At 56.1% G+C, this 16808-nt stretch overlaps 2 protein-coding genes across 6 annotated transcripts in view; one reads left to right on the top strand and one right to left on the bottom strand.

Moving 5' to 3' along the window:
- The window catches only part of KCNAB2 (potassium voltage-gated channel subfamily A regulatory beta subunit 2), a 96507-nt gene extending 92164 nt beyond the window's left edge, over positions 1-4343 (top strand). For 2 of the 3 annotated variants that reach the window (XM_040263278.1, XM_040263277.1), the window contains one exon: positions 1524-4333. In XM_040263278.1, coding sequence (XP_040119212.1) covers positions 1524-1613 — 90 coding nt within the window. In that variant the 3' untranslated portion in view covers positions 1614-4333. Of the gene's footprint in view, positions 1-1523 lie in introns of all 3 variants that reach the window. The other variant, XM_040263276.1, reaches the window with a different exon arrangement.
- A 521-nt stretch (positions 4344-4864) lies between these two features.
- Positions 4865-16808, bottom strand: part of CHD5 (chromodomain helicase DNA binding protein 5) — a 67735-nt gene continuing 55791 nt past the window's right edge. For 2 of the 3 annotated variants that reach the window (XM_040263272.1, XM_040263274.1), the window contains exons 34-42: positions 14898-14987; positions 14167-14304; positions 13814-13922; positions 11912-12044; positions 11289-11484; positions 9554-9717; positions 9320-9434; positions 9166-9219; positions 8347-8391 (exon numbers count right to left, since the gene is read on the bottom strand). In XM_040263272.1, the coding sequence (XP_040119206.1) occupies positions 9212-9219; positions 9320-9434; positions 9554-9717; positions 11289-11484; positions 11912-12044; positions 13814-13922; positions 14167-14304; positions 14898-14987 (953 nt within the window). In that variant the 3' untranslated portion in view covers positions 8347-8391; positions 9166-9211. Of the gene's footprint in view, positions 8392-9165; positions 9220-9319; positions 9435-9553; positions 9718-11288; positions 11485-11911; positions 12045-13813; positions 13923-14166; positions 14305-14897; positions 14988-16808 lie in introns of all 3 variants that reach the window. The other variant, XM_040263273.1, reaches the window with a different exon arrangement.

Here is a 16808-nt window from a genome sequence, read left to right on the forward strand (position 1 = left end):
GGACTTCGGCAACGGTCGAGTGAGATGGGCGCAGAGGAGGAGCAGTCTGACTTAGATTTCAAAAGGCTGCCTCTCGCTCTCTGGCTGGTGAGTAGAGGAAAGAGTTGGGGAGCAGGAAGGGGAGCAGGGAGATCGCTGGGAACTGATGTCTGTCTGGGGGTGAGGGATGGCCTTGGTACAGACGGACAGCTGGTTGGGTCCTGGGTTTCTGGAAGGTGGACTGACAGGACTGGCTGACAGACTGGATGTGAGGGTGTGGGACAGTGCGCCAGATCCTGGGAACAAACCATGGGTTTGTCACCTGGAAGGGGGGTGTTGCTGTCAGGAGGGCTGGAAAAAGCAGTTTGGGAGTGTGGATTATCAGATGTTATGGTCCTGAAATCTGCATCTTATGCCGCCACTGTCCATCCATTCAAGGGGCAGAGCTGCCCAAACCTGGAATAGAAGCAGCAAGGCCCCCTCTGCTCCACAAGCTGCATGCAATGAGGGTGGGACAGGCCAGGGCCAGTGGACAGCTGGAAGAATGTCTCCCTGTTACCAAAGTGAGATTTGACTGCTCATCATTCAAGAATCCAATACTGAGAGATAAGTGTTGGATAAAAGAAAAGACATCTTTATTGAGGAAGCCAGCAGTCCCGGGGAGAAGGTGGACTCCTGTCCCCAAACAGACTTCCCCTTGTCAATCAGGGAGCAAGAGATTTCAAAGGGGAGTTTCAGGGGTACACAGGTTGAGGAGTGGCTACAAGCAGAACAGCACAGTCAGCTCCAACAGTCATCTTGAAATTGATCATGCGATCATCTGATCAGGGTCATCTTTTTTTTTAATTGGAGGATAATTGCTTTTCAATATTGTTATTTCTGCCATACATCAACATGAATTGATCAGGGTCATCTTAATTGTTTTAAGCACAATTAATCTTTAGTTCTGTCCATGGGATTCTCCAGGCAAGAATACTGGAGTGGGTAGCCATTTCCTTCTCCAGGGGATCTTCCTGATCCCCTGACCCACAGTTCATGGGATCGCAAAGAGGTGAACATGACTGAGCAACTCACACACACACATACACACAATCTTCAGTTCTAGGGTCAGTTTGTTCCCATTTCCCTGAGGCTGGCTCTCAGAATTGTGCATGATGGAGCAGTTCATGTCATGGCTAGAGTCTGGTAATGATGTTGTTAACTTCTTCCACGTGATGGGAGTTTCAGTATCTACAGAAGAGCTCAAAGGACATGGTTCAAAATACAATCTACAGCCCTTGAGGAGGAACTAAAAGGTCCCTGACTTTGCTTAATGGCTACACTATTATTATTTTGTCTTGTTTCACTGCTTTTCTTTGTTTTTGCATTTTCTCACTTCTCCAGTTGAATTTGTTCTTTTGTTAAAGTCTTTCTACAGACAAGAGGCAGGTATGGAGGACATGGGAGGGGTGGGCCCTGTACCAGGAAGGCCCCGTAATGTCCTGCTCCATCACACATCACCTCGTCTGCAGGTTGATTCTGACTAGCTCCCATCTTTCACACAGGTCCTTCCAAAACTGTCATCTTCCATCATCCACGAGATCGATAGTATTTTGGGTAATAAACCCTACAGCAAAAAGGACTACAGATCCTAAGAAGCCCCCACCCATTTGCCTGGACAGTTTCATCTCCCTCCTAGCCTCTCTGTTTGCTCGCTTAAGCTATTTTGAAGCCAAGAGTGTGGTTTGCATCAAAAACAAAACAACGCACCAACATGTCATCAGGAGAAGATCTCAAAAGTCGCTGCCACGCAGCACCTGCTGCTTCACAGGACTAACGTCAGATTCATGCCAGAGGGTTGGCATCAATTCACAGGAATTCGAGCCGTCCCACCCAAGCCTGCCGCCTCTGCTCATCTTCCACCAAGAAACAACGTTTCTCCCAGCCATGCCCCATCTCAGAGACTCAAGTCCAGGCCGGGCTGAGACCCATTGGGGCCTGGGAGCAGGCAGAGCTGGCCTCTCCTCTGCCGAGAAGCCCGCCTGGTACTGGGGAGGGGAAGAGGAAGCCAGGTCTGGCTCTTCCTGTGGCCCCTCAGCTGGGCCCTGGTTGGGGTGGGCCTCCCACTGGGGTCTCCCTCATACCCCCTCTTGCCAAGGGCTCCAGGTACTGACATCAGATTCTCCTACACCCCCTTCTCCACACCACCTGCCCCACTGGGTCTCCGAGGGTCCTTCCGAGCTGTCCTCTGACCCCCACCCCCACCCTTGCTGGCAGAGACAAGGATCCAAGGGGCTTCGATTGCTCCAGGGGGGACCCACAGGAAGTCAGGGGTCTGACTTCAAGCTCATCGCTCCACTGACTTCCTCCTCATACACAACTGATGAGCCCCAGTGCCCAGACTCCAGCCCAGGTCCCTCCCCACGTGGTGCCCAGTCCATTGCCCCTTTGTCCTTGCCCTGGAAGGCCCCAAGGTCATGCTTGCTTAGCTGGACTGTGGCTGCTGACCACACATGGGGTGGCCAGCCTCTGCTCTGCCCGGGGTGGTGGCCTTGGGGTCTGCAGAGAGGACATTCTGGGACCCTTCAGTGAGGGAAGGTCCCTGGGGTGTTCTGTGCTTCATGCCCAGGGCCTGGGCAGCAACCCCCACAGTCCAGGAGAAGACCCCCGTAGCCTCTCCCTGGAGCAGTGTCCCCAGCAAGGGCTCAGACCAGGTCAGGTGGGGTGGTCAGAGCTTGTTGCCAGGGCAGCTAGGCAGCAGTTCTACCCCCAGGACACCCTCACACGGCCTCTGAAGAGGGAGGGATGTCTGGGGTTCATCATTCCTTTCCACACCCCTCCAGGCTGGGGACAGGGACAGAAGGCAGGACCTTCAGAAGTGTCAGCCCCTTTACAGCCAAGCCTGGGGATACAGGGATAGAGGAGGGGAGGGGCCCTCAGCCAGGAGGCCCAGCCCCCATGGTCCTGAGCAGCACCCCAGCTTTTGCTGGCTGTGCAGGGGACCCGAGCCAGGCTCTGTGAATGCACTGGCCCTCTGTGTATGGGCCTGGGTGACTCCCACCCTGGGCGCCCCCTACATTCTCACACTCACCCCTGGGCAGACATGGACCTCCCTGCCCTTATTCCCAAAGGCCTACCGTCCAGTCCTGGCAGAGCTGAGGCCTAGGAAACTGACTTTAGGAAAGCCACAAGGTGGGGAGAGAACAACTTCCTCCACTGCAAACCTTTGTGCTGACCCTGGAGTCTAGAACCTTCTCCCTCCTGTAGACTATGCCCCTGGGGGTCTTCTTCACCAAGTCTCCTGCAAGTTTCACCCTAATGAGCTTGAGGAGGGGACAAACCTGTCCCAACAGAGTCGCCACCATCACATGGGTGGGGGACCTAGCTCCGAGGACAAGACACTATAGTCCACCAGGCAGAGCCCAAGTGTCCCAACAGCTGGCCATGCTCGGGAGCCAGGTCACCTGCCCCTCCCTGGAGAGTCTGGCTGGGCCCCCTCCACAGTGCTGCCACCCTGCCCACCCACCAGTGGAAGAGGGACCTGGGCTTGCAGTTAGGCCCACGTTTGGGCCTGCCGCCCCCACCCCATGAGCTTTACATCTGGGAAGGACAAGCCCAGTGGGAGACATGGGCTCTCGGGGCCATGCTCTTCCAAGGCCGAGATGCCCAGCACCAAGTCCCAAGCCTGTTCCAGGCCCAAGGGTGCTGTCTGCAGCCTAGTTCTGCATCGCCACCCTGCAAGTGGGGTGGAAGGATGGGGCTCCACTTCCTGAGGAAGGGTCCTCCGACTTAGTGGGAGGTGACTGGAGTGAGGAAGGGATGGAGTGGGGCTCAAGGGCAGGGAGAGCCTGGAGACGAAGAACTTGGCCAAGGCAGGCCCTGGAGGGGGAAGCCTGGGCTTTGGCATGGGTTTGAGGCCAGCCATCCTCACCCTACCCTGTTGAGGAGAAGCTCCCCATGGTCCCCAGCCACCTGCCAGCCAGCCTCTCACCCTCCCCTGGAAGCAGAGATTGCCCCGAGGGGTCCACCTTGGGAGTTCCCCACCAGGGAAGAAGGCCCAGTCTGCGTGGGAGCGGGACCAGTCTTCCTTGCTAAGGACACATGCAGCCCCTACCATTTTTCATCCCAAATCTACAGCAAGTTTGAGGTCCCTCCCAAGAATGACAGAGGGGTTTACCCTGTCTCCTATTCTCTCTGGCAGTGTAAATAATGTGCTGTTTCTCTCCTCCTTTTTTTTAATGACTGTGGCTCCTCAGCTAACTGCGTCACCCCCCCCAACAGGCAGACACCATACGCCTCGCGCTTCCAGTGACACTCAGCGGAGACACAGCGCCGTATTTATGGAATGACAAAATAAAACCCAAGCCCATCAGGGTCTGCTCCTCGCTGCTCCTCTCCTTTGCAGGGTATTCAGGGTCAGGGCTGGGTCGAGGGCAGTGGGAGGAGGTATCGTTAAAGGCCAGCAGACCAAATCCTGAGCCTCGAGCCAAGGGGAGGTTGGGAGACATGGGCCCTTGGGGAAGAAGCAAAGACTGGGGACCGAGAACCCAAATCTGTCCCAGGTGATTGGGGGTGGGAATGCCCTGCCTGCCCCCCTCACCAACACCGTCTCTCTTGCCATCACAGGTTGGTGGCAGGCTGCTGGGCCCCCAGGGACAGAGAGGCCAGGGTCCAGGGAGGCCCTCTGGGAGGCTCAGTGTTCCTGAGTAATGCAATTTCAGGGTGCAGGGGGAGGGGCCAGCACCACCCCTGAACACCCCCCTTCTTGGGTGCCCCCCATCCCAGCAAGCCCCCCAGCCTCATGGGGCCGTGTCTTCTCAGGTGGGAGGTAGCTTCAGGTGACACACCCTCCCCCCAACAAACTTCCCCACCCCCATCCTAGATCAGTGAGAAGCTAGGAGAACACTCTGATTCAATCCTTTCCCAGGGGATTTATTAAAACACGGAAAACCAAGACATACACACAGAGTACAAAGTGAAGGGGACGGTGTCGGGTACAGTCCTTGTCAGGCCTCCCGCACGTCCTCCCGAGGACCGGATAGGTCACCACGCACAGGGGCTCAGCCTCCAGCTCCAGCTCCTGGCTGGGACCCGCCCCCTCGACTCACCCCAGCGCCCAGCCCCTTCACCAGCCTGGGCTTGTGCTGGAGAAGGGGCAGGCGCTTCTCAGCAGGGCCAGATGCCGGCCTGGGTGGGGTTCTGCTCCCTCATCCCCCCACGCACTGATGCCTGGGGAGGGGGCCAGTGCAGGTGGGACCCTCCCCTCATGCTCAGGCCCAGAGGAGCATAGGAGCCTCGGACTCCCACCTCGGTATCAGGGGTTCAGGACACACACACACCCAACAGGCCCTTTCTGGGTTATCGCACCTAAAAAAATACTTTGTTTAAAAAAAATCTGAAAACTAAGAAAAAAATCCCAAAACACAAGCCAATGACTTTGGGCTGATGCACCACAACCTGTAAACTTCCAGAAATATAAAATCGGGGTAGGGGGGGCGGCTTCCTCAACAGAGACGGGTCATCAGCAGAGGACAGCTGCAGGTGCAGAGGGGGGACACTGGGTTGTGGCCAGGCCAAAACCTCAGCCCCCGCCTCTCATCCAAGTTCCTTCCTGCCACCCCACTCTGGAGGTTCCCAAGCCCACCATCTACACGACCCCCTCAGGCCCTCAACATCCCTGGACCCAATAACTGGGAGCAAAGGCTGCAGGTGTCCATGGGGTGAGACTCGGTCAGCCCCCAACCTGGGCCAGGGATCCCCCAGAGGACCCTGGGAAGGTACCCCTAACCAGCAGGAGGGCAGGTGCCTGCACCAGTCATGAGTACCAGCAGGATGGGCCCACGGTCATCACTTGCAGAAAACAAAGGAGCTTCTGAAGGTGGCTTGCAGGGAGGGTCTCCAAGCACAGGGGGAGTCTCAGGTTGTGTTTCCGTGGTGGGCGTGTGCGAGGGGACCCCCAGACACAGTCCAACCCAAACTCCCGTGGTCACCGGGGAGCCCAGGAGGCAATGCTCTCCGAGACTGTGCCCAAAGATGGTTCAACAGAAAGCCTACTCAGCACTGGTCTAAATAATAAAGTGGCTGGGGACAAAAATGGGGCTGGCACTTTGGGGCTTCCGCTTGCACAACAACTCCCATTGTGCCAACAGCTAAAACAAAACCAGCCTGAAGATGTCCAAGAGCACGGATGCCCCGCTCCCCACAATCCACTACAACTCTGGGAGGGAGATAACTGATAAACCAAGAAAAAACATTCTGTAGATCCTTTTTCCTTTCCAAAACCAGAAACCCACTCCCCAGCTGACTGCAGTCGCCCTCCCTGGCCTCCCAGGTGCTGGTCTTGGAGAGCTGAGCCCTTTCTGGACCAGGCAGTGCAGGTGGCTGGGCCGATCCCTGGTGCCTGGTCCAGCTGGTAGTGGAAAAGGGCAGAGGCCTAGGGAAGAGACGGAGGGCGGGCGGGAAGCAAGGGCTGGTGGGGAAAGGACCACCCGCTCTTGGAGTTGGGCAGTGGGGACGAAGACCCCTGTCCTCCACCAGGTGCCCCCCGACACTCAGGACCTGTCCACCGTGTTCCCACAAACCCAGCCGCAGGACTGACCACCTGCCTGGGAGGACACAGTCACGGGGCCCTGGGTGGGGGGCTTGTGGTGGCCACCCGGCCCATGGCCTGAGCCAGAGCCTTTGCAAGGAACACACAGGCTCACGTGGCACTGGAAAAACCAGTGGGCAGGAGTGACCCAACCCTTCCTGGAGGGCGAGGTCACCTGCTGCCACACATGTCCTGCCACACGTACACCCGGGTACCACTTTTAGGCGACCTCCCATTCCTCCACCAACAATGCCAGGGTCAGTCGGCCTGGAGATAACAGGGCCTTCGGGTCCGGTCCTCTAGGGGTTCAGGGAGAGCCATTTATAGATGAGGGCTCTGGGAGGGTTGGCCAATGGCCCCATGTCCCCAAGACACACCCAAATCCTGGCCCTAGTCCTGGCCAGGGAGCTGAACAGAGCCCTCCCATGGTGCCCCCCCCCACCAGGCCCACCCTGTCTCTCACTTGGACAGGATTCTGCACCAGGGCTCCACTCCAGGAAGGTCAAAGCTCCCTGGTCAAGGCTCAGAAATCCCTTCCAGGCTGAGGCTGGGCCAGAGGGAACATCAGACATGGACAGACCCAGGTCCTGGCCCATCCCTCTGCTCCTCTGAACTGGAGCCGTCAGAGGGCGCCACCAGCTGGGTGGAAGGCGATCGGGATTCCAGCAGGCCGCTCCTGGCAGCAAACAGGGCAGGAGGCTGGGGACACTCCAGTTGGGAAGACTGGAGAGGCCAATGGATCCAGTTCCCTGCCTCCAAACTTTCCCCAAACCTTTGAAGAACACAGTGAGGGCCGTCACAGGCCTGCCCAGGGGGCAAATGCTGGGATCAAGGCCTCTCCAGGGACAGGGGAGGGATAAGTCCAGGCTCCAGGCAGCTGGCCTGGTTTCTCCATGTCAGCCACGAGAAGACAACATGGGGAGTGGGTATGAAGGGCCTCCCAGGGCACAGGGCAGGACCAGGGGCTCCGGGGCCACTCTCAGCACTGCTGGGACAGCAGCCACACCCAGGGAGGGAGAGTAAGCCCCTTCCCACAGCTGCCTGAGACCAAGGCCCCAGCAGCCCCCAGGCTGACACCTGCTGTCTCTTCTCTCTGGAGAGCACATGCCGTGACCTGCCGCACAGGGCAGGGGCCACAGACCCTCCACGGGTGACAACAGAGTCCAGGGGGCCTGTGAGACAGGCTGGGCCAGGGTCAGATACTTGCCAACGGAGCCCTCTCCCCCACGGAGAGAACACATTACCTGTGGTCTCCAGCCTTGCAGGATGCAGCCTGGCCTGGCCTGGATGCCAGCCAGGTCTCTACCTGCAGGCCAGGCGGCTCCCCAGTTCTGACCCACCTGGCACTGGGGGGCCCCGCTGGGCCAAGGTCAGAGTACGGGCAGTCACACGGTGCAGATGGGACGGGGGAGAGGGGCACACAGAGTGCGTCCAGGGCAGGCACCGCGTCCTCCTCAACCAGGCCAAGTCCAAGGCGGCGGCTGGGCTCCCGGGAGCTTCCCTCGGGTCCAGAGCCCGTCCACAGAGAGAGGCCTAAGTGCTGCAGGTCAGACTCCTCCACACGTCATTCAATTTTTATCAAGACAAATTTGTTCAAGTCTTCAATAGGAAAGTGCAAAAAGATGTACAAAGAAATGAAATCTCTTCTAGGAAGTCATCCTGGCAGAGCCGGCCAAGGTGGTGTGGGGGACACTGGGATTAAGAGCAGGTGGCACTTCTGGCTGGGACTTGTCCCCAGTGATGGCATGACTCAGTTTCCCCTTCTGTCCTCGGGTGGCCTGGCTCTAGAAAGGCGGCAGCTTTTCTCTCCTGTGGGGGTCAGGCAGGGGGCCCGGCAGGCGTGGCTGCAAGAGGTGGGTCATGGGTCACAGAGCTGGGTGCTCACGTCCCCATTGGGGGTTCACCAACACCCTGGAGCCACCACTGCCACCTGTCACAGCCAACTGCGACCAGAAGGGCTTCTAGCCCAAACCTCCCACACCTGGAGTATAGGAAGCAGGAACCCCAGGGAGGGCCCATCTAGAAACCACCCCCACCCCAGGGCCTCTACCCTGAAGCAGTGGTTCTGCCAGGACAGACAGCTTAGCAGGGGCTGCCTGCCAGGTGGAGGAGGCCAGAGTGGACTGATGGCTTCTCATGAATAAAACCATCTCTCAGCCAGTGACACTGACTCACACACACCCTGAGCCACCCTCCTGGTCCTGGGCACAAGGTAGGGTGGCCGGGGGGGGGGGGGTGATGTCCCAGGGCGCCCACCACCCAGCAGGAAAGTACAGGCAGAAAAGGGTTCCAGGCTGAAGGCAATGGTCCCTGACTCACTACCACGGACATGCACGCACCCTGCATATGTGCACACAGACACCCCCGTGTACACAATGGAGCACCCCCACGTGTACCTGCCCATGTCCCACCTTCCAGCCTCCCAGGGGAGTGTCTGGAAGCCTGGAAAGACACACCAGCCCCAAGATGGTCCCCAGCGGGGAAGGGCAAGACCCCTTAAGCCCCAAGAGGCAGCAGAGGACCCCAGACTCAGGGCTGTGGATAAGTGCAGGGAGCGGGGACTGACTGGTGCAGCCATGGAGGGGAGAGGGACCGCGGAGCCCCTGGAGAGGCCTCACCTCCGCTGGAAAGGAGCGCTGCACCAGAGCGAGGTCTCGGGGCCGGCTAGATATCTGTGCAGAGAGAGGGAAGCTCGGCTCGCTGGGGCGGCTAACGCGGGCGGGGCCCGCGGGCACCCCTGCACATGCCACCAGGGAGCAGACGGGCACCTACCGGTCACATAGGGCCCCAGGGGCATCTGGTTGTAGTTGACAATCCCTCCCGGTCCAGGGCCCCGGAAGTTGGGCCCAAAGTTGTTGTTGTACATCTGGGAGGAGCCGAAAGCGCCCTGGAGGCAAGGACTCAGGTTTAAAGGTCCAAGTCCCGCACCGGCCCGAGCCCCGCCCCAGGGCGCCCAGGACATGCGTGCGTGGGGGGCTGGGGCCCGGGGCGCGCGCCGAGCCTGACCTGCTGGATGGTGGGGTCGCCGGCTCGGTTGGTCAGGCGGCTCAGGATGCTGCGCTCCGACATCTGGAGGCGGGCGGCCACCGGGGGGATGCGGGACAGCATGGAGGGGAGGCGCGTCACGTCCGCCTTCATGTCGCTCAGCAGCTCCTCCAGCTGGTTCAGGACTGGGGAGGGAGGCAGGGTGGTTAAGAAGCTGGGACGCGGACGCCCAGGCCGGTGCTTAATAACAAGGCTGTGTTACCGTGTGACTTGCACGCCGTGCAGCGGACGCCAGGGGGCGCCCCCCACTCAGCCCTCCCAACCAACACGTCAGAGACCTGCCCGCTGAACAAGAGTCCGGTTTTACAAACAGCTTCTCCCGGGGCCCGAGGGCTGCAGAGATGAGAGCTGGAAGCTCTGACCCAACACTGGGCTTCCCTCCGGGTCCTCGGCCAGCCTCCTGGCGCCCAGGGAGGTCTGCAGCCCTGGCCAAGCCCAGGAGCAGAGCCGCCTGGAGAAACTTCTCCCAAACAGCCAGGGCCACAGAGTCCAGGGCCCTCGGCGTAAGCTTGGCTCACTCTCCCCCTAACCAGCCTGGGCACTTTCTCAGGCTTAGGACGACGAGGGTCAAAGGTCTGAATCCCAGGAGACCTTGGGCAATTACTTCACCTCCTTAAGCATCAATGTCCCCAACTTTAAAATGAGATAAGAAACCTCACCACTTAAAAATATTACAGAGTACAGAGACAATGTGTTTAAAGATACCGACATAAATTTGGAGACTGGGATTGACATATATCAGTACTATGTAGAAAATAAGGATTTCCCTGGTGGTCCAGTGGTTAAGAATCCACCTTGCAAGGCAAGGGATGTGGGTTCAATCCTTGATCAGGTAGCTAAGACTCCACATGCCAAAGAGCAACTAAGCTTTCCCACCACAACTCTGAGCCCACACACCACAACTAGAGTCCATAACAAAGATCCTGCATGCCGCAACTAAGACCTGACACGGCCAAATAAATATTCAAAAAAAAATAAAATAGATAACCAATAAGGACCTACTATACAGCAAAGGGAACTCTGCTCAGTACTCTGTAATGACCTATATAGGAGAAGAATCTAAGAGTTGTTCAGTCGTTCAGTTGTGTCTGACTCTTTGTGACCTCATGGACTACAGTATACTCAAGCTCCCCTGTCCTTCAATATCTCCCAGAGTTTGCTCAGTCTCATGTTCATTGAGTTGGTGATGCCATCTAATCATCATCCTCTGTCACCCCCTTCACTTCCTGCCCTCAATCTTTCCCAGAATCAGGATTTTTTCCAATGAGTCGGATCTATATGTATAACTGATTCACTTTGCTGTACAGCAGAAAGTAACACACCATAATAAATCAATTATATGTCAATAAAAACTAAAAAATTTTAAAGGGTCCTTATCTCTCACTAAAAGAAAAAATAGAAATAAAGCATATTGTCTGGGCTCAATAAACAAGCCTGTACAACTTAATATTCTGCTGTATCACCTACCCCCCCACCCAGGGCCTACACAGCGCTGACCTTCAGAAAAAAGCCAGAAAACAAGGGCCTCACTTTTCCCGCAGGTAAGAGCAGAGGCTGGGTGACAGTCTGTCCCGTCTGGCTTGGAGGCTGTGCCCTCGGGGCTGAGGTCCCCAAGCCCCACACCCCCACTTACTGCCAAGGAGCCACTGGGCAGACGCAAGGTGTGGGCCCATCTCCAGGGGACGGGCTCACTCACCCTTGTGCAGGACAGCATTGGCAGGCTTGTTTCCCGCGAGAGACTCCTTGGACAGGTGCTGGTGGCTCTCGGCAAGGCACTCCACCTCGGCCAGGCGGGCGTTGAGGGCCATGGCGGGATGGTTGGGGTCCTGGGTCATGTTGAGGTATGCGGCCCTCCGGAGCTGTTCCTCAATGACCAGCGCCTGCTCCAGCAGCTGGTGGGAGTGGGGTGAGGGGGGGGTCAGGGTGAGGGGAGGGACTGAGTGCTGGCCTGGCTGCCTCCCCACCAGCACCCACTCCCACAGGCCAGGGCTCTGAAAGAAAGGAAGGAAGACAGCCCCTCTCCATCCAGTTGTTGTCCACTCTCTTGGCCACCCCTCAGAGCCCTCCCCAAGCTGGATCCTCTGCACCCATTACCCAGAGCAGGGACGCTTGCCCAGCGGGGTCTGGCTTCAGAGCAAGGAGCCAGCACCTGTTGGTTGATTGACTCAACGATTCCCTTTCATGGACGGTCTGGCCCACACCCGGATATACGGGCGGGGTATAAGAAATGCTTGCTCCTTTCTTTGCCCCAGGCCCTCCCATAACCCACCCTCTTGCAGCCCCCTAACCCTCAACCTCTGGCCCCTGCCAAGGACTGACCTTGAACCTGCGGGCCAGGAACTTGTTCTTCATCTCCAGGTAGTTGCCCTTGTGGATCTCAGACTTGAAGGGCTCATTGAGGATCATGTATCTCGGGTCGTTCTGGATGTCCTGCCAGCGGGCATAGCCGTGCCTAGGTGGGGGCTGTTAAGGGCAAACCTGGCCATGGGGTGGAGGGAGGGGGTGGTGGGGAACCAGCCCAGGGTTTGGCATCTTGGCTCTGCGCTTTCCAGGCAGGCATTAACTTTGGCTGCAAGAGGATCGTGTGGGTGACAGTGACCCGACAATCAGTGGACACCAACAGGGGCCCCCAGGGGCCACTTCTTCATCCCCCAAATCCAGAAGGTGGAGACAGCCAAGTCCTAACCCCCAGCACCTGTGCTGTGACCCTAGCTGGAAATAGGGCATTTGCAAATTAATCAAATCAATTAATTAAATTAAGAAAGGGTCATCCTGGGGTGGAGTGGGCACCAATCCAGTGACTGAGGTCCTCATAAGAGGAGGAAATTTGGACACAGACAGAGATACCCAGGGAAGAAGGGCCTGTGACAACAGAGGCAGAGATGCTGATGCAGCTGTGAGGCAAGGAACACCAAGCAGCCAGGGACAGGCAAGGAAGGGGCCTCCCCTGGAGCCAGAGGGGACAAAGAGACACCACGAGGCTTTCTTGCCCAGGGCCCACAGTTGGAGAGGGGCCGAGTCAGGATCTGAACCCAGGCAAGCTGGCTCCAAGCATCTGTTTTTTTTGTTTTTTAACTCTGTGTGTGTTATTTATTTAGTTAGTTGCATTGGGTCTTGGTTGCAGCATGTGGGATCTGGTTCCCTGACCAGGGATTGAACTCCCATCCCCTGAACTGGGAGCACAGAATCTTAAGTCACTGAACCACCAGTAAAGTTCCAGCTCCAAGCAACGTAACCTCAGTAAACTTTGGCCTGCAGGCCAAATCCAGCCCACAGCCTAGTTTTGTAAATAAAGTTTTATTGGAACATGGCCATGCTTGTTGGTTTACGTATTGTGGTTCCTTTTGCTACCTTGGCAGAGTGGAGGAGTCCTCTGTGAGGTTCGAAATGTCCACTCCCATGTCCCTCCCAGGAAAGACCTGCTGACTCCTGACCTACAACTTTCCACCTCTCATTATGACTAGTCTCACTCGAGACTGTCATCAACGCCAGCTTTGCTGGGGGGCTCTCCCCAGGTAGTTGTGTGTCCCTCTCCTTGTCTCTGGAAGGTCTGCCCTCAAATATCACCTTCTCTGACCTTCCCACATTAAACACAACTCCCACCCCCAAAGCTCCCTTTGCCTCATCCCCACCTTTTCATGTTCACTGAGCCCCACACTTTGCTAATTTATATTTTTCACCATCTACCCCTAGTTGGATATGAGCTCTGGCTAGACAGAGATTTGGGGCTGTTTCATTCACGGCTGCATACTCCATGCTTGGCACATGGTCGATCATCAGTAAAGATGGAATTGAAGAATGCACAAATGAATAAAAGCCCTCCTAAGTGGTGAAGCACCCTCTAGGTGTCATCACTGAGAGGAGGTAAGGTCTGGATCAGGTAGGAATTAGGAGCATTCATTGTAGAGTCAGATGGAAGGGCTGTGTGTCCCTGAGCAAGTCACTTGGCCTCTCTGAACACCCACTGCCTTCTCCATATAATGGGGATCATGGTAGCAACCCTTTGGGAAGGCTGCTGTGAGGATGGAGTGAGTACTGAGTATAAAGGGACAAACTACCTTTATGATCACAGTCACTGACATCATCACCACCAGGAAGGGGTCCTCGGTACCTGGTCAGGAGCACCAGCCCAGACTCCTCCCCCCACCAGACCCACACCCCTCCCTGAAGCCCACAGAGGGACAGACCGGAGCCCTGCCCCGCTGGCGTGGCCAAGGATACGTGACGATGCCTGCCAGCAGCCAGTAGTCGTGGCGCCGGTGCCAGATGTCGTAGATTTTCCCCGAGGACACAGCGGCACGCTCCTCGTTCTGCCACAGTGTGTGCAGCTCTGGGAAGCCACCCGAGGGAAGCAGGATGAGGTGCCCCCGTCCCGCATAGGGGTGGGCCTGGGTAAGCCTCTCCCTCACCACCCCCACCCCGAGCACTTCAGTGTTCCAGTGCTACTAGAAAAGGTTATACCATGGACTTTGTCAACCATTCACACATTAGTATCAAACAACCATCTGCCCAGACTCCTGGGACTCACGGTCAGGAAGCCTGTAGCTCTAAGCCCATGGCTTCACCCCCGATACCTGTGAATCCCCCGTCTGCAATGTTGAACATAAACTTGAACTTCCCGATCTTGTCCTCCTTCTTCCCCTCTTCGTCTTCCTCTTTGTCACCATTTTGCTGGGTCTCAACAGGCTCCTTCTCCTCAGCTTTGGTGTCATCTGGGGGAGGACAGACCCATGCTCACTCGTCTACCCCAAAGACAGTGCCCAGGGGAAGGCTTACTCCCCTCCACCCCGAGGCAAGTGGGAAACACATCTCCCCACCCGCAAGGGACTCACTGCCCCCAAGGGTTTTAATCAGCAGGCCCCTCTCTCTGTCCTGAGCAGGGAGGGCTGCTCTGGGCCTGGGTGCCCCTCCACCACCAAGTCAGGACCACCTGGGAAAATGGGGTGGGGTGGGGGGGACTGTAGCTTATGTTGAAGCACGGCAATGCTGCCTCAGGGCTCTGATCTGGGGATAACTATTCCAGAACATTCCAACACTTAGAAGGACACAGGCTGCCAACTGAACCCCAAAGCTCCAGGCCAAACTCTGTAACCAGCTCTCCTTCCTCCTAGTGGTGGCCAGGGCCACAGGAGGGGTCAGGAGATAGGAGGTAGAGGGTCTGTCCCCTGAGGGCTGGCAAGTCCAGGCCTCGCACGCAGCAGCTCTAATCAGGGCCTGGGGCCAAGGGGAGGCTCAGGAAGCTCCTTGTGGCTCCTTCAAGAGACCAAGGGGGACATGGGACAGAGCAAAGTCCAGAGCCCCCGACCTGGCCTGAAGTCACTGCTGTCGCCCCTGCTGTGAATCAAGCTCAGTTCCAGCTTGTCCAGAACCTTCTCTTTCTCAGGAAGCACTTCTTCTGCAAGATAAAGGGGTGTTCAGAGAGTGGGAAGGGGTCCAGAGGGCAGCGGGGACTCTGGCCTGGTGGCTTCCCAACAGTATTGTAGCCACTCACAGAATCCACTCTAGCATCTTACTCAGAAGTCCAACAGGTAGCATCTGGGAGGATCCACTGGGGAGGCAGGTGGGGACGGGGCCTCATTCCATCCACCCATCTCAGCAGCAGTCTCTCCCAAACTTCTCTCAAGGCACAGTCCCCAGATCCTCTCTACTGTAGAGATGACCAGAGGACTCAAAGTTTTGGCAACACATCAGGCCTTCATCAACACAAAGCACCTCTTACAGACACCCAGAAATGTCAGGCAAAACCTATCACATTACAAAAAAAAAACACATAAGTGCACTCACAAAACTAAACTAAATTATCAGTTGCCATAAATAAAGACGGAACTTCTGGGTAGCTCAGAAGGTAAAGAATCTACCTGCGATGCAGGAGACCCAGGTTCAGTCCCTGGGTTGGGAAGATCCCCTGGAGGAGGAAAAGGCAACCCACTCCAGTATTCTTACCTAGAGAATTCCATGGACAGAGGAGCCTGGCGAACTACAGTCCATAGAGTTGCAGAGAGTCAGACACAACTGAGCGACAAACACTTTCACTTTCTATAAATGAAGGGAAACTAAAAGCTCAAGAAGCATGCACTGGGGTCCTGGGTTGGGGATGGGTGGACACCAGAAAGAGGCCTGTGGGACTCCAGCTGTGTCTCAACACTGAACAGGAAGGGCGAGGCCCCAAACATGCAGAGAACTGGAATTAATCAAGAAACTGACACTCTTCAACCACTATGCCTCTGCAAAGGAGAAAAAGTGTCATCCACCAGCTCATGGCCAAGTTGTGAAAGAATGGCTCCCATGTGGAGTCCAGGGTCAGAAAGTCTCCAGTGAGGACCCAAACCCAACACACAGGTGTGCAGGCTGTGGAATCGGAATTGTGCCATAAGACTGGCCCCACACCAGCCAGGCCACTAGTCAGGCCACGAGGCCCCAGAGTTCTGGAAACAGAAAGGGGGACATTCCTGCTACCCAAGAGACATGGGTTCTCAAGGATAAAACAATCACTGATGAAGATGCACCCAAATGAAACTCGGAAAACAATACCCAGACTTCCCTGGTGGTACAGTGGATAAGAACCCACCTGGCAATGCAGGACACACAGGTTTGACCCCTGGTCTGGGAAGAATCCACATGCTGCAGAACAACTAAAGCCCATGGGCCACAACTACTGAACCCATGTTCTAGAGCCCACAAGCCACAACTACTGGAACCTTCGAGCCCTAGAGCCTGTACTCTGCAGCAAGGGAAGCCACTGCAATGGGAAACCCACACACCACAATGAAGAGAACCCCCCACTTGCTACAACTAGAGAAACCCCATGTGCAGCAACAAAGACCCAGTGCAACCATAAAATAAATAAATAAGAATTGTTTAAAAAAAGAAAGAAAGAAAACAATATCCATCAGCCAGACAGAGAAAGAAGAGAATACATAGGAAAAGACAAGTCAAAAAAAAGGAAGTAGAAAAAGCTAGATTAAAAACTCTAGAAATGAAATACACAATCGCTAGTATGTTAGACGTTTTACTGCATATTTTTAAAGTGTCCTCCTAGACTTCCTGGCCCTGGGGTACAAGCCTTGTACATAATCCTTAGAACTGTGAATGTGATGGATTCTACTTTCCTGAGCAAGTCATGTGACAGGGCACAGGTGATCTTAAAAGACAGAGATTATCCAGGTGGGCATGACCTCGTCACACCAGCCCCTTAAAAGCAGGGTTTTCTCTGAAT

This window comes from Oryx dammah, unplaced genomic scaffold (genome assembly GCF_014754425.2).
Source record: "Oryx dammah isolate SB20612 unplaced genomic scaffold, SCBI_Odam_1.1 HiC_scaffold_21, whole genome shotgun sequence".
In the NCBI taxonomy this organism is placed as follows: domain Eukaryota; kingdom Metazoa; phylum Chordata; class Mammalia; order Artiodactyla; family Bovidae; genus Oryx; species Oryx dammah.